This window comes from Trichomycterus rosablanca, chromosome 26 (genome assembly GCF_030014385.1).
Source record: "Trichomycterus rosablanca isolate fTriRos1 chromosome 26, fTriRos1.hap1, whole genome shotgun sequence".
NCBI classification, from domain to species: Eukaryota; Metazoa; Chordata; class Actinopteri; order Siluriformes; family Trichomycteridae; genus Trichomycterus; species Trichomycterus rosablanca.
The window spans coordinates 18,063,101-18,085,437 of NC_086013.1; the positions used below are offsets into that span (position 1 = coordinate 18,063,101).

General features: G+C 43.7%; 3 protein-coding genes and 1 long non-coding RNA gene across 4 annotated transcripts in view; 2 read left to right on the plus strand and 2 right to left on the minus strand.

Annotated features, from left to right (window-relative positions):
- sox19a (SRY-box transcription factor 19a) overlaps nt 1-1,436 on the plus strand; it is a 3,888-nt gene extending 2,452 nt beyond the window's left edge. Inside the window, exon 2 of the mRNA XM_062988304.1 lies at nt 419-1,436. Coding sequence (XP_062844374.1) covers nt 419-680 — 262 coding nt within the window. The 3' untranslated portion in view covers nt 681-1,436. The remainder of the gene's footprint in view (nt 1-418) is intronic.
- Nucleotides 1,437-5,946: 4,510 nt separating this feature from the next.
- On the minus strand, nt 5,947-9,713 carry mpdu1a (mannose-P-dolichol utilization defect 1a). Its single transcript, XM_062988868.1, has 7 exons — nt 9,560-9,713; nt 8,718-8,780; nt 8,363-8,495; nt 7,676-7,761; nt 7,434-7,552; nt 7,078-7,188; nt 5,947-6,853 (listed from the first exon to the last, which is right to left on the minus strand). The coding sequence occupies exons 1-7, from the start codon at nt 9,663-9,665 to the stop codon at nt 6,731-6,733; spliced, it is 741 nt and encodes a 246-aa protein (XP_062844938.1). The 5' UTR covers nt 9,666-9,713; the 3' UTR covers nt 5,947-6,730.
- Nucleotides 9,714-11,561: 1,848 nt separating this feature from the next.
- On the minus strand, nt 11,562-12,486 carry LOC134303605 (uncharacterized). Its single transcript, XR_010007672.1, has 2 exons — nt 12,359-12,486; nt 11,562-11,796 (listed from the first exon to the last, which is right to left on the minus strand). It is a non-coding gene; the product is annotated as an uncharacterized LOC134303605 (long non-coding RNA).
- A 5,665-nt stretch (nt 12,487-18,151) lies between these two features.
- On the plus strand, nt 18,152-21,831 carry tm4sf21a (transmembrane 4 L six family member 21a). The gene is made up of 5 exons (XM_062988682.1): nt 18,152-18,478; nt 19,562-19,627; nt 19,895-20,031; nt 20,603-20,789; nt 21,300-21,831. The coding sequence occupies exons 1-5, from the start codon at nt 18,302-18,304 to the stop codon at nt 21,306-21,308; spliced, it is 576 nt and encodes a 191-aa protein (XP_062844752.1). The 5' UTR covers nt 18,152-18,301; the 3' UTR covers nt 21,309-21,831.
- Nucleotides 21,832-22,337: the final 506 nt, after the last annotated feature.

The window sequence follows — 22,337 nt, forward strand, 5'->3', positions numbered from 1 at the left end:
TAAATAAAACACAAAACTACACGTCAAATAAAAGAAATAAACTATAAAATATTAGATACACTGTGACCGCTACACGCCAGGAGTCAGTAACTGTGTACAGGTTTCTTTAGACGACTTTTTACTGCCAAAATAAACAAAAGGTTTAATAAAAAGTGTTAATAAAAAATCCAAACTGATCCTGAATGAAACTGAACATCAGACTGAAGTAAATAAACGCAGTAAAATGTGGATCGTCTGACGGTTTGATGGATTTTAATTCAGTCTGAGTCTGAGACCTGTGCTGTCTGGATCAGGATTCTATATCATGATTATATAACATGACTATAAATTTAACTCTACAGCCTGATGTAGATGAAGTGATTCTGCGATGCTGGTCAGGGTCCAGGACCCTCACTAACCCCCCGTGTGTGTGTTTCAGCTCCGTGTCCTACAGCGGCGGTGCGCAGCAGCAGCTCAGCCCCGTCATGTCCATGGTGAAACCCGACCAGGTGTCTCCCACCTCCAGCGGCGGCGGCGCCACCCAGCCACGCCCCGCCCTACAGCCCGACCTGAGAGACATGATCAGCATGTACATCCCGACGGGCCCCGGGGACGCCGTGGACTCACACGTGCAGAGGAACTACAGCGCTAACCTGCAGCAGCACTACCTGACCAGCACCGCCCCGCTCACACACATCTGAACCCGCCGTCCTGGCCACGCCCGCAAAATCACACACGTCATGTGACCGGACTGATGAGACGGAGGAAAGCGTCTGATTGGCGGAGGGCATGGAGGAAAGGTGGAGCAGCGCTAATCTTGCTGTGAATGCTAACAGTCACATGACATCACGCTTACACCTTCACTAGCAGCTTCTCATGCTAATTAGCATTTCAGATGGACAATTATGACATCATAACATTTTAAAATAGCCTCACGTTTACAACAGCTGCTTCCTGATTGGTCGAGACTCTCGGTTGCGTGACGGAACACGTGAACTCTGATGAATTAGACTGAACGTGTCGATCAGATCTGCTGAGCTGGACATGCTAATGCCACCTTAAACACTAATATCTCACTGTTAGCATAGCTGCTACCTTAAGTAAGACATTAGCACGCTATGCTAGGTACATTAGCTCTGCTGTACCTACGCTGGATGGTGTTCGGCGCGCTGAGGAGAGATTTAGTCTGAACTGCTCTGATGTGTGTGATGATGTAGAGAATATAAAACTGTTTAGCGCCGGCGGCTTATAAAGAGTGAAACGTGTTAGCGTGGATCTGATTTATACCGCTGCTGTATTTCTGATGTTCTGATGATGATTTTCTGATGTTCTGATGATGATTGTACAGATATGAAAGTTGTTTTTGATGTTAAAGCCCTTACAGTAAGGGTTCAGTTCTCATTACACCACTGTACAACGTGGACAATAAAATAATAAAGTGTTTTATTATTTTTGTACATGAGTCGATCCTGCTGCTGTTTTATAAAGTATATTTATTAATTTTCACTCTGTAAAACAGAGACCACGACACGTTCTCTATATATTAAATATCACAACGATCCTCCCCACACTGCAGCCATCACACAACGATCTGTGTTTATACGTCCAATCATACAACCATAAATCAGGAGATAATCAGAGAATAAAGTCAATAAAATCAAGCAAATTCTGACACTCAACTTTAGTCTCTGTAATACTGACCCGGCAGCAGAAGTATAAAGGTAATACAAGGGTAAAAATAAATTAGTCTGAGTAACTTTACACAGAACGTCAAGATACGTCAGAGACCCTAAATCCTCCACCATTCCTAAATCACCAACATCCCTAAATAATACCTGCTCATTACAGGGTGAATAAATTCCCTCATCTTTATTATCCTTACAAAGAAGATTCTCCAGATTCTATCACCAATATACGTACATTTATATATATTTATATACACGAGGGATCTTCAGAAAGTTTCCTCACGTGTATATTGTGGTTATAAGTGGTGAGAATGGAGGAGGAGGAATCACTCGTGTCTGAGAGACTGAGAGACGCTTATAGTCCTGATTTAGCTCCATCTGATTTCCACCTGTTTGGAGGCTGAAAGAAGCTTTAAGGGGAAGAAGATTTTCATGTGATGATGATGTGAAAGCAGCGGCGCATCAGTGGCTACGAGCTCAACCAGAAACAGCATTAAGAAGTTGGTACGGCACTGGAAAAATGCATCAGAAGGGACGATGTAGAAAAGTGACAGAGTTTGTTTTTAAATTCTTAATAAATAGAGTTTAAAAAAGTGTGGAAACGTTTTGAAGATCCTCGTAGTAAAAAAATCAGCCCAGAGATTAAAACATAACATCATAACACCACGACTAAGTTTAGCTCAGTATGTTAAATATTTCATCAGTTAAAAAACTGTCTGTAGCAGTGAGAGAGTGTTTGTGGTTTATCACAGAATCTCTGATCAATTTATCACTTTAATATCTGAGTTTTGGAATAAAACACAGTGGATCCAGTATCAGCTTATCCCCAAATATTCATTTAGTTTTAATACAAATCTCACAAAAACCCTGAATCAAACCCCGCTCTGTACTGCACAACCTCCGAGCCACTAGTCTCACTCGACATGATCTATGATCTAGAACTCGAGGAAGACAAGCATCAAGGTTCTTCTCTGTACTGGCACCCAAGTGGTGGAACGAGCTTCCTCTGTCTGTCCGAACATCTGAGTCTCTCACTGTCTTTAAAAAACGATTAAAAACCTTCATCACCTCTTTACTAAACACTGAGAGTTAACATGCAGTTATCAAACACTCTTATTCATTTCTTATCTCTAAAAAAGGTTCTATCAGGGTTTCAGCAGATTTATATTATTGGACTGTTGTACATAAACTAGAGGAATGAAAGTCACTCTGGATAAGAACATCTGCTAAATACTGAAAACATAAAGATAATTATCCACAAACACAGAAGCTCCTCTCTCTCACGGCGCGTTACAATCCTGCAGCTTTAATGATTTTATGACGGAGCTGTTCGGGTTCAGTCCAGGGTCGATAGTTCAACTGATCCAGTCTGATTTACTGCCGGCGGTCGACCTACCAGCTCATTTATTCATTCAGGACGCAGGAGGAACCACGACTTTAAAACGTTTATAACACACACACACACACACACACACACGCGTTCATCTCCTCCATCATTAATGAGCTAAAACACACAGCTGATACGTTCACACAAACCGACTCTCAACTGTGACCAAATATAATAAAAGTCATTAATGGCTTCAGGGGCCCAACAGTAACAGTGATGGAACTTAAACTAGTAACCTTCTGATCACTGCTCACTGGTACTGAAACTAAACGGATGAACGTTTTATTAAATTCCAGCTTGACTATGTTAGATTTACATGAACAGTCTGAGCTTCAGTAAGTATAGCTGAATGTAAACACAGTAGAAGAGAAACTTTAACTCTGTTAGTTTGATTTTCAGCTCCAGATTAAAAACGTTCTTCATTTCTTCTCGTTAGTGCTGATCCAGATCTGTCCCTCACTCCCTCACTTTAAAAGCACTCGCTCAGTTCTCCTGAGAGAGCGTAATTGGCCGTTTCGGAGTTCCTTTGTTCGCTCTCTTTTGTGGGTGCAGGTGCAGGAGAACCCCGAGCGCCCCCTCCTCCCCTTCCAAATCCTCTTTTGTTCCGCTTTCCCTCTCGGACCCCCACCGGGTGGAAAATTGGCCTCCCTCTCGGCCCCTTTCCCTCCGAATCTCCCTCTCGCTCTATTCTAATGCTAATGGGGCGGTCCGGAGCGGCTAATCGGGGGCTGGAGGGTGGTGGGGGGGTGCGTGCCTGTGCTAGGAGACTGGATTTTGGGGGGTAGAAAGTTAAAGCAGAAGACGTCATTCATGCAAAACTGCTGCGGCGCTTCTGTAAACCTGCACAGGAACACGAGGCTTCATCATCACTGCAGCATGAGAGAGAGGAAAGTACCCCAACATCCCCCCCCCCATACACTCTCATCCCCCCATCATTAAACTAAACACCAGTCCCACAGTAAGAACATCCCTCAAACACAAGGGTTCGATTATTCAGGGAACAAAGTTATGCAACACCTGAACCACCCCTGTACCAAACAGCCCCGTTACTCAGATTAAACAGAATCGAGCACGACTTCGGTCGCCCTGTTAAATATAATTCTCACTGAAGCATCTTAAGTAATAAAACTTTTTTTTAATATTGTTGAAATCAGTGTCTACAAATAAATGAAACCCAGGAGTGACCAGAGGAGTCAAATTTAGGGTTAAAGCACCAACTAATCCAGATCATTACAACTGATCCTGGAAAAAGTGAATCCAACCTCCTCCATCCTCAGATAAACTCACCACTATCAAAGAGACTCGACCAAAAAATGATTCAGGTCAGGGTAGCAAAAAAGGAACCACTGCTAACCAAAATAAAGCGTACCGGGACGATCCCCAAAGCTTCTGGTATCAGGTTTTACTAACAGACCAATAAAAATGTGAACATTTTAAACAACAATTAAATCTGACAAAAATCAAATCAAAGCTGTTTATAGTCTGAGCGTAACAGCAGTGAAACGCGGTGGTGGTTGTGTGATAGTGTGGTGGTGCTCTGCTGAATCAGGACCTGGACGACATGATGTTATTAATCGAAATAATAAATTTTACTCTTTATAAGAAGATTCATGGGGAGAGTGTGAGATCATCTGTCTGTGAGCTGAAGCTGAGGTGTGCTTGGGTTCTGCAGCAGGACAGAGAACCAAAATACAAAGTTCATCATCTCAATATCTGACCAATCACAGAGAGTCTGATCAATCACAGAGTCTGATCAATAACAGAGTCTGATCAGTAACAGAGAGTCTGATCAATAACAGAGAGTCTGATCAGTAACAAAGAGTCTGATCAATCACAGTGAGTCTGATCAATAACAGAGAGTCTGATCAGAACTTTTGATTATTTGTTATGATCAGAACTGATGAAGCGTTTTGATTCTCGGAGGAAATTCAGGACAGAGTTTGTAACGACTCACTTCCCGAAATTCATTAGTAGGCAAACTCCACAGAGTGTGTGTGTGTGTGTGTGTGAGTACGTAAGTAAGTCTGTGTGTGTGTGTGTGTGTGTGTGTGAGAATTTCTACTTGAAGCATCAGGACTCCTAGCAACGAACTCAGGGTTCCACAGGTTGTTTCCCAGGGAACGGCAATCCCATAAACCCACTGCACCCCATCACACACACTCACACACTCACACACTCACACACTCACACACTCACACACTCACACACAGTTTACATACACTTGTAAGTGTGTTTTTGGGACTTTCATCGTTTCTGTAACTTGTGAGTAAAAGTTTAAAGAAACTCTGCCGACTTCTCTGTGCCCATATAAACAGGACTAGTTTAAGTGCACCCTTCACACTCAGCCACAAACATCAGAGTAAGAAAGTCCTCAGATCTCAGATCAGATCTCACAAAGATTTTTAGTCACTTGAAGTTAGCTTTGGTTTTCAGATCATCAGTACAAATCATAATAATCTATATGGAACAGTGGTCTCTTTACCAAAGACAAAACGAAAACACAAACTTATACGTCATGCTGAAGAGACGGAATAACGTTTGTTTCTGATCACATGAACTAAAATAAAAACTAAAACTAAAATATTTTGAGATCAGATTGAGGTGTTTGTTCGATCAAACCCAACAACACTGTACCTACTGTAAGCATGGTGGTGGTGCTCTGGTGCACTGCAGAAAATGATGAGAACAGAAGAAAACGACAATTTTTAATTCTGACTGAATACAGAGTTAAGGGCCTTGTTTTAGGGCCCAACCGTGGTAACCTGGCACAGGAGGGACTTGAACCAGCGACCTTGTAATTACTAATCCAGAACCTGATCTACTGAACTCCATCAGCACCAAATCAAACCCGTTCGTCATCACTGATATAAAATCAAACTCAAATCTGTAACGAGCTTATAGAAATAATTCATTTTAATATCACAATTAAATGTTTAATTAGAGAGAAAATAATACAAATAAAAACACTTAAAATAAGTGTAAAATAAAACCAAAATAAATGAAAATGTAAAAAATAAAATGTAAAGTTTCTGTAACATAAAAGCAGCTGAACGTTTGATCAGAACTGTTGAACCCTGTGAGCTGAGGAGAGGAACTGAAGCTTTGGCGCCCCCCAGCGGACTGAATCAGAACAACATGCTCAGAGTGGAACCCGATTACAGCAGTGACTCCAGATGAGGCAACACCAACACGGCGATAAGTCATCTCAATAGTTTCGGGAATCCCCTTGTTGCCCAGATGCTACAAATGTTTCTGTACGTTTTTCTGAGAGCTTTTCTGACCTCCTGGATGACTTGTCGCTTGAGGTTTTTGTAATGCCGTGGCTCAGTGTTAAAAATGTCTGAGATTTACATTTCAGTTTAATCGCTTAATGAGCTTATTAATGAAATGTGGTGAACTGGTTCATTAAGTAACCAAAGGAGAGTCATGGAGAGGGCATGGAGAGTCACACGCCGATCTCTGTGCAGCGCCATGGATCAGCCAGCAGAGGGCGTAACTGCAGCAGGTATGAGGAGGGTATAACTCCGCCGGAGGGGATTCCTCGTACCTGCTGCAGTTACGCCCTCTGCTGGCTGATCCATGGTGCTGCACAGAGACCCTCAGACGAGATCTAGGCGCCCGACTGGCTGGTAGCAGAGCCCCCCCGGTTCCTGTGTCCACCGTACCACCCGTCACCACCTCACTGCTTCTTCTTCTCCTGTTGCACCGACGGTGCTCTGTAAATCCAGATCTGCAGCAGGATGAGCAGAGAGCAGCCAGATGAAAGAACAGCAGCCTGAGATCCCAGAGAGTCCGGAGATTCCTACAGAGGTGTGTGGGGGGTCGGGGGGGCATAAACATTCCAAATTATATCACACATTCATGGACGGATGAGCTTCCATTCTCCTCAGGATTCTGATAGTAGAAGTCATCTGTGCAAGCTTAGTTTCCTTCAGCCCCCCCACCATAACATATCAGCAGATCCTGAACCTTAATGTGTGTGTGTGTGTGTGTGTGTGTGAGAGTGTGTGTGTGTGTGTGTGTTACCTGTATGGAGCGGAAGGTGCGTCCTACAGATGCCAGAAACATCAGGAACACACTCGGGGCAGAAAGACGTCCTGTAGAACCGCTGTTAATATTACAACCTGCCTGAATCAACTACACACACACACACACACACACACACACAACATTAACCTGAGAGCAGTGACCATAAACGTAAATAATAAGATAATGAAAATAAAAATGTCATTATTATACAAAACAAATGAAGCTGAGAGTAGCAGCATCAACCAGTGAGTCTGTGAATCAGTGAGTGAGTCAGTGAGTCCTGATTGAGGTTCTATAGCTGAAGCTGACACACACACACACACACACACACACACACACACGCTGTTACTGACCCGACTGCTGATGGTGATGAGAACGCTCCAGTCCCTCATCATCACCAGAACAGCAACAGGAACCACAGCACAACTCAACACGTACATGAACCCCGAGTACACACACAGGAGGAACACACCTACACACACATCACACACACACACACACACACACACACACACCATTTTATATATATATATATATATACACACACACGTTATACACACATAATAATAATAATAAATAATAATAATGTTTGTACCTTGGATGCCGTTTCCCCTGTAGTAGTGAATAAGAAAAACCAGCAGTGTGAGCTGCATCAGCACGAACACACTCTCACCAAAGGCCCTGCGCGCACGCACACACACACACACACACACACACACACACACCATAGATTTAAAATAGCATCAAAAACCAGAGTAATTAATATTTAATACATTTATAAGCTACATTTACCATACATATTAACTTTGAGGGTATACAATTACTGACTGTAGCCCAACTGTTACCTCCTCGAACCCATCCATCAATATAAAAGGACACCAACAGGACCCCCTGAGCAGGTCATGTTTAAATGTTGGACCATTCTCAGCAGGGTCGCTCACAAGGCGCAGTAGTAAATTACAGCCGGTACAGCAGTGTTGTTGGGATTTAGTTAGTGGTTAGTGGGGTTCTTTCCTTACCTGATGAAGTACAGGGGATGACAAAGTGTACAAAGCAGATGGGATACAGTCAGTCACTGTATACCCACAGAGTTCATCTGTATGAGTGTCTCAGAGAATGTGCAATATCTGTATGTACAAGTGTGGCCAGCAAGTGTATATAGTGTGTGTGTGTGTGTGTGGGTGTGTGTGTGTGGGTGTGCGTGTGGGTGTGCGTGTGTGTGTGCGTGTGCGTGTGCGTGTGGGTGTGTGTGTGTGTGTGCGTGTGCGTGTGTGTGTGTTACCCTATAGGAAAGCCGTGTCGGATGCAGTAAGCTGTATGAGCTGAAACAGAAAGCAGATCCAGGACAGAAGAGACCAGACTGAGTCCCTCAGCGCTGCCCCCCCTCAGCACCGTCCAGATCTGGAACAGCGGCGCTGCCACAGAGAAACACACCAGCACAGAGTCAGTACCATCTGGGATGAACTGGGATACAGACTGTGAGTCAGGCACCAATCACCCAACATTAGTGCAAATGCACTGTGGCTGAACGGGAGTGAATTACTGCAGTCATGTTCCAAAAACCTTGTTCATATAATCAGCAGACATGAGGAACACAAAACCCAACAATGTGAGCAGTTAAGACGTGTCTCCCTCACCGATGAGTTCTCCAAGCATCCACACACTCATGATCTTACTGAGAAGGATCTTCAGACACGGTACTGAAACAGAACCAGCACAAACAGTCGTTACACTCCACACCATCACTGACTGATGTATAACACAGTGTTTACACTCCACACCATCACTGACTGATGTATAACACAGTGTTTACACTCCACACCATCACTGACTGATGTATAACACAGTGTTTACACTCCACACACAGCTGGAACCACACGGTCTGATAGAGAAGAAACACTGAGGACAAACCGAGGACACGCGGTGTTTATACACCAACAACCTCACCAGCACCTGATTATCATTCACTTACATCTACTGTATTTAGTAAACACTTTAGTTAAGAACGTACAGTACTGTGACAGTACACAGTCTAAGCCAGTGAGGGTTAGGGGCCTTGCTCAGGGGATGTAATGAGGCTTGAACCAGCGACCTTCTGATTACTAATCCAGCACATTAACAGCTGAAGGTGGACTGGCTGCTTTAATATGTGAGTGAACATGAATGTGTGATAGACAGGGATAAACTGTCACCATGGTACAGAGTCCCACCGCGAGCCTGACCAGGCTGCAGCTGTTAGTGAAAGTTGAACTGAACTTATTTTATATCCGACTCAACGGCGCCATCTGTTGGTGATGTGACGTCACAGCGGCGTCATTCAGGGCGGAGCAGAAAAACTGGAACAAGTTTAAAAAACTTTAATTTTCTTTTATTTCAAGAGTTTAAGATTAAACCTGAAGATCAAAGTGGATGCGATATGAAGGGTTAGTACCGAGCTGCAGTTTAGACTGGTGTTGGGAGCAGAGGAGGAAAATCTCACCGTGTCTGAGTCTCTTCTGCACAAATAAATACTCATAACACACTTCCGGTATCAGATATGTGCTTATAAAGTCCTTCAGAGGAGACGAGACCTGCAGCTCAGCCATCTTCAGCAGCTAATCCACCTTCTGCAGCTCAGCTCGGGGCTCCAGCTGTGACGTGGCACACTCACTGCGCTAATGTTTGGAGTTTATACACCAAAAACACCCCCCTGTTACCCCTCCTTCCCCCCCCCCAACATAACATTACTGCAATAACAGCCCTCCTGTTCTGACGTGCACATTCACCTAACCAATAAAAGGTGTTCGCTTTAGCCACGCCCATTAGAGCCTGAACCAATGACCGTGCGATGTAGGAGGGCGTTGCTCAGGTGTGACCCCGCCCACTATAGGATTTCACTCATTCATTCATCCAGATCAGAGCGGTGGGTCCGGATCCAACCTGAAAACACCTGGTACCAGTTTATCACTCACACCCTGAAGTTATTTACCAGCCAATTCCACCTACTGGTATGTTTCCGAGGTGGCAGAAAGCAGCACAACTGTTCACAGACCCGCACATGGACCCTGCAGCAGAGTGGGTGCCGCACAGCTCCAAGGTTCAGGATTCCAGGGTTCAATCCTCATCTAGATCTCCACATGTAACCTCCGTTCAAACCTTCCAAAAATGCAGGTGGATTGCCAGGTGGCCCCCGAAAACATGCAAAACGTTATATATGATTTGCTGCTCTAAATGAGCCCAGTGTGAGCCCAGTGTCTCCGCGACCCTGACCTGAATGTTAACGTTTCATATTCAGGATGTAATTCTAGTTAATCACCACCAGATGGCGACAAACAAACAGAAAATCAGTACAGAGTCCAAACCAGCGGAACGAGGGGACAGATAGATACAGTAGTGAGGTAGTAGTGGGGTATTGCACATGCCCTGAATGACTTAAGATATTGCACAGAATAAATTGCACACTCTAAAAAACAATAGTGCAGTCATACTAACTGACAGGAAGGGTGTGGTCAGGGTTCAAGAGTTCAGGAGAGACATTATTGTCATTTCAGCTCTATACAAGTACATACTGAAACAAAACAACGTTCCTACAGAACCAGGACCAGGACCGGGACGCAACACAGAACAAAAGTGCAGTACAGTAAACACAGTACAGATAAACAGCAGAACAATAAATACAAAATACATTTCAGGATCAGAATCTTTATTATTCACCAAGTAGCAGATGTACAAGGAATTTCTTATGGTGCAGGTGTCAACATACATACAAGTTAAATAATAAAAAGTAATAAAAAGGTACACTATATCTAAACATATAATAAACAATAAACAATATAGCAGCAGCATGAACAGTACAACATCAGGCAAAGTGTGCAGTGAGGATGTACCCCAGATAGCTAATTTGATATGGCCCGAATCTGGGCCACGTCCGGCACATACTTGCGACCCACATACCACATGGAACGATGGCACAGATGAGGGCCAGATGCGGTTGCCGGAACTCGGCCGTTTTACAGCCATAAAAGGGCCACATCTCAGCCACCTTTAAACCAGCAGGGCCAGAAATGACCCACAACTCAACCACATGTAAAACAACTGGGCTGTTACCATGCCATATGTGGCCCAGATCCAAATTGTACTGATGCCCCTCTCCCAATCCCATTAATCATCATAACCTGTGATTTAATAATCATCACTTAATCATGTTTTCCATCAATATAACAATACAACAAACATTTAAAAGTCTCACTTTATTCATTGTTTCAACTTGATGCACTGAGTCAAAATAACTTAATATGTTTATTTTATCCATTTTAGAAAATGAACTATCTAGTCAAATAAACGAACAATTCCTCACTATTTTAACACACTTTTAAGTTCATAAAACTTCAGCTATATTCACATAACTTATAAAGTTAACAGTGCTTATGTTCATCATTTCTAGACTTGACTAATAAATGTTTCCCAGTTTCTTTAAACTTTATAATGAATCAACTTACAACTTCTGTTTATAAATATCATTTATTTAAACAACAAATATTTCATAAGTTTTCACCTTGGCTCTTGGTACATCTTTTAAAAACAGCAATGTGTACCCAAAATAAAAACAGTGCCACATTTGAACACATTTATTGCAAACAGGTTCCATGAATGTTGTTTAGGAATAAATCTGCTCTGTGTAGTGCTGTAATCTTCTTCCTTGAGCATTTCCACTTCATGAAAGAGATCTTCAGAACTCTGCAGAGAGAAAAAACAAGAATGCTGAATTATGTTCTCAAAAATGTATGTGAATAAAAGTATTATCTGGATAGGGAGATATTTAGCTCTCTTCATTCATCCCTACATAGCTCAATTAAACCCAATTACAACTTTCAAAAGAAAACCAAATTCTTTAACGCTCAGCAGATCAACACAGTGTAAAAACGCACATTATTATAAGTCATTATTTACTTTTGAAAGTGGATGGCTAACGAATTAGCTAGCTAGCTAACAGAATCTTTACCACTATTAGCTTACCCGAGCACGCATGCAGACGTTTCGTTTAAAAGCAAACCAAAGTTTATTTCACCCCATTTAACATTCCGTTATTCTCATTACAGCACAAACCAACACAACCATTATTTACAATATCTGCCATGAACCCAAGTGGTGTAGTAGCTCACTGTTAACCTCATGTTAAGCGTTCATGGCCTCGGTAAACATAACGAAACGAGTAAATCCGTCAGTTCTGTCACATTTAATGGTTGACGTACATAATTTCACTTTTTATCACACAGGTTTTAAACTTTGATAAACTCACCTGCTTCTCGCCATTGATGCTTTCAGTAGTAAACGCTCCAACTTACCAAACTCCACTCGGTGTATCAATCCGCCTCAAACTGTAATCCAGAGTCAGGTGTGTCCCTCCGCCGCTAAATGTAGTCCACTATCGTATAACGTGTGTTATTCTTGTTTTTATCAGTATTAATATTAATGGCTTTTCGTCTGTGAAAAAAATTGTTTAGCCCCATGCTCCAATGGTTTAAACGTTTTAAAAAATATTATTGTTCTGTCTAACTCAAAAATGGTCCCACCTATAGGAATCAGCCACTCTTTCCCCACCTTTTGTTTAACTGATAACTTACAGACATGAGTTAAATGAACATTGACAACATAGAAAAACTCACAAGTAGTCAAGACAACTGATTATTTTACGTTAGATTTTCTGAAAACTTAATAACCTGAGTTCAAAATCCAAAACTTGTCGTGACAATTTGAGTTGAAAAGAAGAAATGAGTTCACATAACTTATTGAGGCTGAAATGTTTTACAGTGTATCTTATTATTCTTAGTTACAGTAGTAGTATTAATTTTCATTAATTTTGCAAATGTTGTCGTTTTTGTTTTATTTATTTGCAAATTAATGCATTTGAATGCTTTAGAAAGTGGGACATTACCATTTTTAATATAAGAGCCAGTATTACTGGCTCACTTAGTTTGCCAGTGGTGCCATGTCTTTGCCAGATGTGGCCCAGATCTGTTTTGGGACATGTGGGCCATATAAGCATTTCCTATATGTGGGCCACTTTTGGCTCATATGCTGTTTGCCGATGCCGGCAGTGAGCCGGCAGTGCCGTAACGTTGCCAGAAGTGGCCCACATCCGTATGATATCTGGGACAGTACGGTACACTGACAGACTAAGTAAAAAATAGAAAAGTATATTATATATATAAACATAGAATAAAATAAACAATATAGCAGCGACAAACATTTGTGCAATAGAGATTATTTACAAATTTGTGCAATAGAGATTCTAGAGATATAGACATTTCTAATCTAAAAGTAATGAAGGGAGACGAGACTAGAGACAGTGTAGTGTTGAGGAGACGGGTGTGGTGTTGAGGAGACGAGTTGAGGAGACGAGTGTAGTGTTGAGGAGACGGGTGTGGTGTTAAGGAGACGGGTGTGGTGTTGAGGAGACGAGTTGAGGAGACGAGTGTAGTGTTGAGCAGACGAGTGTAGTGTTGAGGAGAGAAGTGTAGTGTTGAGGAGACGAGTGTAGTGTTGAGGAGACGGGTGTGGTATTGAGGAGATGGGTGTAGTGTTGAGGAGGGAAGTGTAGTGTTGAGGAGACGAGTGGAGAGAAATGTAGTGTTGAGGAGGGAAGTGTAGTGTTGAGGAGACGAGTGTAGTGTTGAGGAGACGAGTGGAGAGAAATGTAGTGTTGAGGAGGGAAGTGTAGTGTTGAGGAGAGAAGTGTAGTGTTGAGGAGACGGGTGTAGTGTTGGGGATGACGAGTGGAGACGAGGAGGGAAGTGTAGTGTTGAGGAGACGAGTGTAGTGTTGAGGAGACGAGTGGAGACGAGGAGGGAAGTGTAGTGTTGAGGAGAGAAGTGTAGTGTTGAGGAGACGAGTGTAGTGTTGAGGAGACGAGTGGAGACGAGGAGGGAAGTGTAGTGTTGAGGAGGGAAGTGTAGTGTTGAGGAGACGAGTGTAGTGTTGAGGAGACGAGTGGAGACGAGGAGGGAAGTGTAGTGTTGAGGAGAGAAGTGTAGTGTTGAGGAGACGAGTGTAGTGTTGAGGAGACGAGTGTAGTGTTACGATTTAGAGTTGGAACAGCGTTGATATTTCAAACTTTGGAAAAATGAATGGAAGTGAATGGGTAAAAAAACGGGCGTGGCAGTTGGGCATGGGTTCGTATCCCCATGCTGTAAACAAGTCGGGGTTACATCAGTGGGCTTGTGCAATCACACTACTGATATGACTAACGGATAACAATAGTGTGCCTTACTGCAATCACATTAATCAATTAAAGGAGAATGAACAAAAGTTCTTCTGTAACCCACCCAGAATCCCACAGAGTATTTCCACCCCCACAGTCCTCCTCACACACGTGTGTATCTGCAGCTTATTGATTATATTTCATGCTCATGTTTATAGTTTCTGGTTCAGAGATGTTTTGTCGGGTTTTTTGTTCTTTTCATCGTATCAGTATGAAGATAAACTAATAAAATAAAAGCTGGTCTGGGTGACACGAGTAAACATGAGTGTCAGACACGCTGTTATAGATCTACTGTGGAATATACGGACACCAGCACATTTCCACTGTGGGATAATAAACACTATCTTATCTTAGCTGATTTACCTGGACGTCTATAAAGTTCCTTAATGTCATAACAACTTTATGAAATCCATAACTGACAGGTTTGATGTGGAGGAACTCCAGTGATCTGCACAGAGCCCCACTGAACACCACTGGGATGAATCGGAACCTCAGTCGTGACTCTGGGCTTCATGTCCTGACATCACAAGTTCTTTTGACATTGTGAATGTGTGAATAAAGGCTGTTCAACAAGCTCATGGACATACAGAGTATGGAACAGTGGTCTCTTTGCCAAGGTTCAGAAGGAACCCAAACTGTTCACTGGAACATCTGGAACAACAGCTGACACTGTCCACAGTCGAGCAAGCTTTAGACTTAGAGGCAGAACTGCAGAACTCAAGTGAAGTTTGTTAATCACAGAGAGCAAACCCAGCAGAATCAGGAGCTCCAGTCTGATGTAGATGTTTCCTCTGGATCTTCTCAGGAGGCTCCAGGGTTTGTTCTGCTGCTCCTGGTGATGCTGTGTTTACTCTGTTCTCTGGTTCTCTGGTTAATGATCTGCAGCTCTGAACGTTCCTCCTGTGTGTGTTTCGGGGTGTGTTCTCGCCCTCCTCTTATCGAGAACACCATAAACGTCCCACAGTCCAACACACTCATTACACTGAGCGTTTAATTATTAACACTACACACACACACACACACACACACACACACACACTCAAAAAAAGTTAAAGGTGAGTGTGTGTGTGTGTGTGTGTGTGTGGGGGGGGGGGGGGGTGTCACTGAGAATGGGAGTAATGGGAATGTAATAATGAGCCCAGTTTGTAGGATAGTGTGTGTGTGTGTGTGTGTGTGTGTGTGTGGATTGGGACACAGCCCTCTGTCTCACTTTGACTCCTTGACTTTTGTAAATCAAACTCAAAATATTTCATGTGTTTGTTTACAGGCTCCTCACCCCCACCTCCCACTGCAGCCCTGATCACGCGTGGTATATTCTGGAATAGCGGACGGTGGTGCCTCCACCCCTCAGACGTTCCTGCGCTGGTTCCTCAGGTTCAGGCTGTGAATTAAAACTTGATCATGAAGCTCCACCATTCAGAAGATCTTCTCACAATATCTGTAACATAATCACAGCATCAACATTCAGGACAAACCAGATACTGTAACGGGGCGGGGGCAGGACAGGGCGGGGCAGGACAGGGCGGGGCAGGACAGGGCGTGGCAGGACGGGGCGGGGCGCTCCTCCCACGCTGGTGAGACGTCAACTGCGGCCTCACACCAACCTGAACCGAAAATGAACCCGAGTGCAGGACACCTGAGCGAGTAAATTCCTGGAAACCATTCATCACCATCATCTTATAAACGTGTCGTCCTGCTGGAACACGCAGAAACGTTCCTGAGAAACACAGAGAGGTGCTCCCAAACCTGTTCATACCCCTCAGTGTTAAATAAGCCTTCAGAGAGGTACAAGTACCCACAGTACTGTTACTGACCCCAGTTTTACTGATCCTAGATGACTTGCACTTGTACTATGAGAATTATTCATAATAAATAATGATAATAAATAATGATCATAAATAAATGATAATAAATACAGTGGGGCCAAAAAGTATTTAGTCAGCCACTGATTGAGCAGGTTCTCCTACTTAGAAAGATGAGAGAGGTCTGTAATTTTCATCATAGCTACACTTCAACTATGAGAGACAAAATGAGAAAAAAAATCCAGGAAATCACATTGTAGGATTTTTAAAGAATTTATTTGTAAATTATGGTGGAAAATAAGTATTTGGTCACCCACAAACAAGCAAGATTTCTGGCTCTCACAGACCTGTAACTTCTTCTTTAAGAAGCTCTTCTGTCCTCCACTCGTTACCTGTATTAATGGCACCTGTTTGACCTCGTTATCTGTATAAAAGACACCTGTCCACAGCCTCAAACAGTCAGACTCCAAACTCAACCATGGCCAAGACCAAAGAGCTGTCGAAGGACACCAGGAAGAAAATTGTAGACCTGCACCAGGCTGGGAAGAGTGAATCTACAATAGGCAAGCAGGTTGGTGTGAATAAATCAACTGTGGGAGCAATTGTAAGAAAATGGAAGACATACAAGACCATTGATCAAGATCTCATCCCGTGGGGTCAAAATGATCATGAGAACGGTGAGCACAAATCCCAGAACTACACGGAGGGACCTGATGAATGACCTGCAGAGAGCTGGGACCAAAGTAACAAAGGCTACCATCAGTAACACACTACGCCGAGAGGGACTCAAATCCTGCAGTGCCAGGCGTGTCCCCCTGCTTAAGCCAGTACATGTCCAGGCCCGTCTGAAGTTTGCCAGAGAGCTTATGGATGATCCAGAAGAGGATTGGGAGAATATCATGTGGTCAGATGAAACCAAAATGGAACTTTTTGGTAAAAACTCAACTCGTCGTGTTTGGAGGAAGAAGAAGAACCCAAGAACACCATACCTACTGTGAAGCATGGGGGTGGAAACATCATGCTTTGGGGCTGTTTTTCTGCAAAGGGGACAGGACGACTGATCCGTGTTAAGAGAAGAATGAACGGGGCCATGTATCGTGAGATTTTAAGCCAAAACCTCCTTCCATCAGTGAGAGCATTGAAGATGGAACGTGGCTGGGTCTTCCAGCATGACGATGATCCCAAACACACCGCTCGGGCGACGAAGGAGTGGCTCCGTAAAAAGCATTTCAAGGTCCTGGAGTGGCCTAGCCAGTCTCCAGACCTCAACCCCATAGAAAATTTGTGGAGTCCGTGTTGCCCAGCAACAGCCCCAAAACATCACTGCTCTAGAGGAGATCTGCATGGAGGAATGGGCCAAAATAGCAGCTACAGTGTGTGCAAACCTGGTGAAGACTTACAGGAAACGTTTCACCTCTGTCATTGCCAACAAAGGTTATGTTACAAAGTATTGAGTTGAACTTTTGTTATTGACCAAATACTTATTTTCCACCATAATTTACAAATAAATTCTTTAAAAATCCTACAATGTGATTTCCTGGATTTTTTTTTCTCATTTTGTCTCTCATAGTTGAAGTGTAGCTGATGAAAATTACAGACCTCTCTCATCTTTCTAAGTAGGAGAACCTGCACAATCAGTGGCTGACTAAATACTTTTTGGGCCCCACTGTAAATAATAATAAATAAAGGATCATAAATAAATGATAAATAATAATTAATAATAATACTATCTCGTTTATTTTCTCTCTCAGCAGCATCGGGTCTCGATTTGCTCCCTAAACTTCTGAAACGTCTCACACGTCTCATATAAGGACCTATCACATACTTACAGAAACAAATGAAGTACAGAAGGTAACACATTACAGTTCACACACACGTGCACACACACTCACTCACTCACACACACACTCACACACACACACGCGCGCACACACTCACACACACACGCGCACACACACTCACACACACACGCGCACACACACACACACGTCTGTCCGTCCCACTGTGTTGAGTAGATAAGGTGGAGTGAGCAGAGCAGTCAGTGCAGACAGTGAGAAGCTTTGTTTCCGTCTCGGTTCCTCTTTAGGTTCAGGAGTTCCTCTTTCTTCCCGGTGGTGAAAGTTCTCAGACTCTGTGCTGGTTCTGGTTTGTTGGTTCTGATTGGATCTAGTTCGGCACCATGTGTACCGGTAAATGTTCCCGTTTTGTGGCGAGCGCTCTGTACCCGCTGGCCTTCATCTCCATCGTCTGTAACATCATCCTCTTCTTCCCCGGCTGGAAGGTGAAGTACGCTCAGGACGGATCCCTGACTGAGGAGGTGAAGTACATGGGGGGTCTGGTCGGAGGAGGACTCATGGTGAGTACTGCTGCTGGTGTGTGTGTGTGTGTGTGTGTGTGTGATTAGAGATCAGCAGACAGGAACGATGGTAGAACTTTGAGATCTTGCCATGATCATTTCACCTTCTGAGCAGTGTTAGTGCCACACGGCGTCAGGGATCTGGGTTTAATCCTGAGCTCAGGGGGGTCTAATCTTCCACCCCACTCCCACCACGGGTTCTCCGGGTTCTAAAAGCTTCCACAGACCGGTCATTAGGTGGAGTGAAGACTGTTAATGATCCCTGTGTGGATAGATGTGGGCCTGGTGCCCGTGCAGGGCGTGGTCCTCAGAGGTTCAACAGACTCAGGTGAAACAGAGCGGCCACACCACGCCACGCTTATCAAACATGAACACGAGGTTCAGCCAATTCATTCAGTCAAGTTTTCTTCATGACGTGAGGGGCGGTGATGTGAAAAGCGCTGTCAGACCCTGAGGTAAAGATGCCCAGATGGAACAGTCGGCTCTGAATCTCGGCTCTGCTACTGGTCGGCTGGGCACTAGTCTGCCGGGTGGGAAAAGAAAACGAAAAAGTGGGCGGGGTCTTCTATGCTGTGTAAGGACCCTGGTTAGTAGGCCGAGGCGCCTGTACAGAAGTGAAGGAACGTGGAGATCAGCACGTGACTCTCCCTGTGTGAGACCGACCTCACGCACCGATCCACTGAAGTACTGGGGGGATAAGAAGGGGTCGGTGGAACGCTCACATGTCAGAGGGAGGGCGTGTCAGGAGAGTATACCCTCCTCAGTACGCCATCGGGGTCTCCAGCAGAGTCTTTTGCATTTGTGGTTGGAATAACGTCCAATAATGTTCAATCGGACTGACTGAGCCCACGTGACCTAATTGGACCTTCAGCTTCAAGTGATTTGGTCAGTGCACCTCATTACAGAACCTCTGGGATAGAAGATCCACTCAGTTACTGCTTCACCCTAAAAAACGCTACAGTTTGTGTGTGTGTGTGTGGGGGGGGGGGGGGGTCGGGGGGCGGTCAGAGTTCCGGTTCGTCCCTCAGACCCCGTGGGTGGAGGTTTTGTGCTCTCATGATATTTTGCTCGTTTGTTTCTCAGGTCGTGGCTCCGGCGCTCTTCATTCATGTCACCGGTCAGAGAGGATGCTGTGCTAACCGCTGTGGGGTGAGTCCTAATGCATCCCACACCCAGTATCGGTCACTCAGACACTGAGCGGCAGTTTGGATGTAATTAGCGTGAAGAACCGTCGCTTCACCTCCACACCGCGCACCAGTGACTGATAATCACATGACAGGATGTGGTAACAGCTCTTATAGAGAGGAATGTGTTACCATGGTGACGAGGAGCAAAACAACCACTGACTGTATCATGAACTCAGCCACTGTGTCCTGATTACATTAGTGTGTGTGTGTGTGTGTGTGTGTGTTGCAGATGTTCATGTCCATCCTGTTCGCTGCAGTAGGAGTGTGTGGCGCCCTCTACAGTTTTGCAGTGGCGCTGATGGGGCTGATTAACGGGCCGTACTGCAGATATAACCTGGTCATGTGGGGAACGCCGTTCAAAGACAAGTACGTTTTCTCTCTCTCTCTCTCTCTCTCTCTCTCTCTCTCTCTCTCTCTCTCACCGCCTCGTTTAACCACACTCACACCCAAACCCACCGAGCTGAGGTCCAACCCTCCATCCTACACCCACACGCTGGTTCTGATCAGGGTTACCTGCCCCGGAGCAGCATTAGTTCCTCTCCGAATGTTCTCAAACGAGTCCTGATGATCTTCTAGTTCTGTGGAAGATAGAGGAGGTGGAAATGTCAGAACCCTTCAGATCCCTTTAAAACTATTCAGAACCTTTCAGAACCCTTTAAGACTTTCAGTACAGGCTGTTTTAATCCTGAAACGCTGGAACGTTGTTAGTTATTGGACTGATGATTTTCAGTAGATGCTGCTTGTACCATTTTGGTTCCTCCACCGTGCAGCAGGACACTGTGGGTTACAACATTCTTTGAAAAAGATGAGACCATATTACTTTATTGCTTTAGGGTCCAGGGTTTGTGCTCTTTACACCACTTTAATATGAAATGTTTCCTGTTGTGCCGCTGCTGGTTCTCTGGTTAAACTGGGTGCTGTACGCTGGTCTCTGTAGGTCGGAGAGTTACCTGGCGCACCGGGACTGGTGGGGGAGCTGTTCGGAGCCGGAGAACGTGGTGGAGTTTAACGTGGGCCTGTTCTCCACCCTGCTAGTGTGTAGCGGGCTGCAGTTCCTCCTGTGTGCTGCTCAGATGATCAACGGCCTGGCGGGCTGCCTGTGTGGAGCCTGTGTGGATAAAGGGGTGAGAGAGCTTCACTTACACACACACACACACACTGATGGAGAGAGAGACACACACACACACACACACACACACACACCTGAACTGTACACACACACACACACTGCTGGAGAGACACAAACACACACTGCTGGAGAGAGACACACACACACACACCTGAACTGTACACACACACACACACACACACACACACACCTGAACTGTACACACACTGCCTTCAACTGTGTGGAGCCTGTGTGGATAAAGGGGTGAGAGAGCTTCACTTACACACACACTGAGTCGTGGGTACAGCGCTGCTCGGTCGGGGTCTGCAGTAATCGAGGAGATACAACCGGGGGGAGAAGGATATGACTAAATTAGGAGGAAATACAGAACTAGAATAATAAGGTTCAGTGTTTGTGATGTAAAAGGAACTGAGACTGATTTATTCATCTGTTCTGTATTATTATATTATTTAATGTATATATGTAAACTAACATATTTCTTCTGTCCTGTGTTTGTGTGTTTCAGCCTCTGTAAGTGCCCCTGTAACACCCCCCCCCCCCCCAATACCCCCCTGACTGATGCCAGGTTTTGGAAGTCACCAATATTCACCAATATTTAACCCATCAGCGTCGCCTTCACTATAACGAAGCTTTAACTGTGTGTGTTTATTATCGACCTGCTGTTAAATAACTTTTATTTCATAATCAGATCAGATTCAGTTTCAAGTGACTCTTAAGAAGAACATGCTAAACATTCATTATTATATATTATATTATCATTCATTTCTGTCATTTATGGCATAATAATCAGCTTCATAAAAACAGCAGCACAAAATTCTTCTGAATTTATTAAATAATACTGTAGAATAAATATTACCCCCCCCCCCCCCCCCCCCCCCCCCCCGTTTTCACTATATGAAGTGAAATGAATTCGACTGCTTTTACCATTTTAGAATTAAAACCTGCGTTATTATTAATAATTATAATTTTTATTTCTACACTTGATGGATTTGTTTGTTTTTTGTTATAATCTTTAATAAAAGACTTTGTTTACCAAACTGTGTTTAGATTATTAACAATAAAGCTTCACATTATGTACAGAAATAATTATTATAAAATTCTACACAAATAAACTAAAACCTAATAAATCCAGAGCGACTCCTGTCCTGCATTTACAAAGAAATTAAAAGTGAAAGAAATTCTATTTTTAGTGGAGTTTAATAATAAATCAGCAGAAGAATTAAAAATAAAATCTCAAATCTTTTATAAATTCACATTTTCAGCCTTACTCAGTATTTATTGATGTTGAGAGGTGAGTGAGCACTGATCAGATCTCCTTCTGATTCTCTCCACTAATGATGATGATGATGATGATCAGGCTCCTTTCAGTAGGTGGATTAGATCCCCTCATCCATCACATTCTGGTTTAAGTTCATAAAGCTGCAGCTGCTCTGAGCACCACAAACATTCTGAAATTCATCTCCATTTCTCAGAGATTCAATTTCTACTGAAATTATTTTACTGATTTTTTGACTTATAATGAAAAATATAAATTCCAGTCAAA

What these genes read in the sequence shown, in the direction of transcription:
- mpdu1a (XM_062988868.1), bottom strand. Translation starts at nt 9,665, where the DNA reads ATGGCTGAGCTGCAGGTCTCGTCTCCTCTGAAGGACTTTATAAGCACA. An exon ending in GATGCTTGGAGAACTCATCG is followed by an intron (nt 8,496 to 8,717) that starts GTGAGGGAGACA and finishes TCTCTGTGGCAG; the next exon opens with CGCCGCTGTTCCAGATCTGG. An exon ending in CGACACGGCTTTCCTATAGG is followed by an intron (nt 7,762 to 8,362) that starts GTAACACACACA and finishes GCGTGCGCGCAG; the next exon opens with GGCCTTTGGTGAGAGTGTGT.
- tm4sf21a (XM_062988682.1), top strand. Translation starts at nt 18,302, where the DNA reads ATGTGTACCGGTAAATGTTCCCGTTTTGTGGCGAGCGCTCTGTACCCG. An exon ending in TGGTCGGAGGAGGACTCATG is followed by an intron (nt 18,479 to 19,561) that starts GTGAGTACTGCT and finishes TTTGTTTCTCAG; the next exon opens with GTCGTGGCTCCGGCGCTCTT. An exon ending in GGAACGCCGTTCAAAGACAA is followed by an intron (nt 20,032 to 20,602) that starts GTACGTTTTCTC and finishes TGGTCTCTGTAG; the next exon opens with GTCGGAGAGTTACCTGGCGC.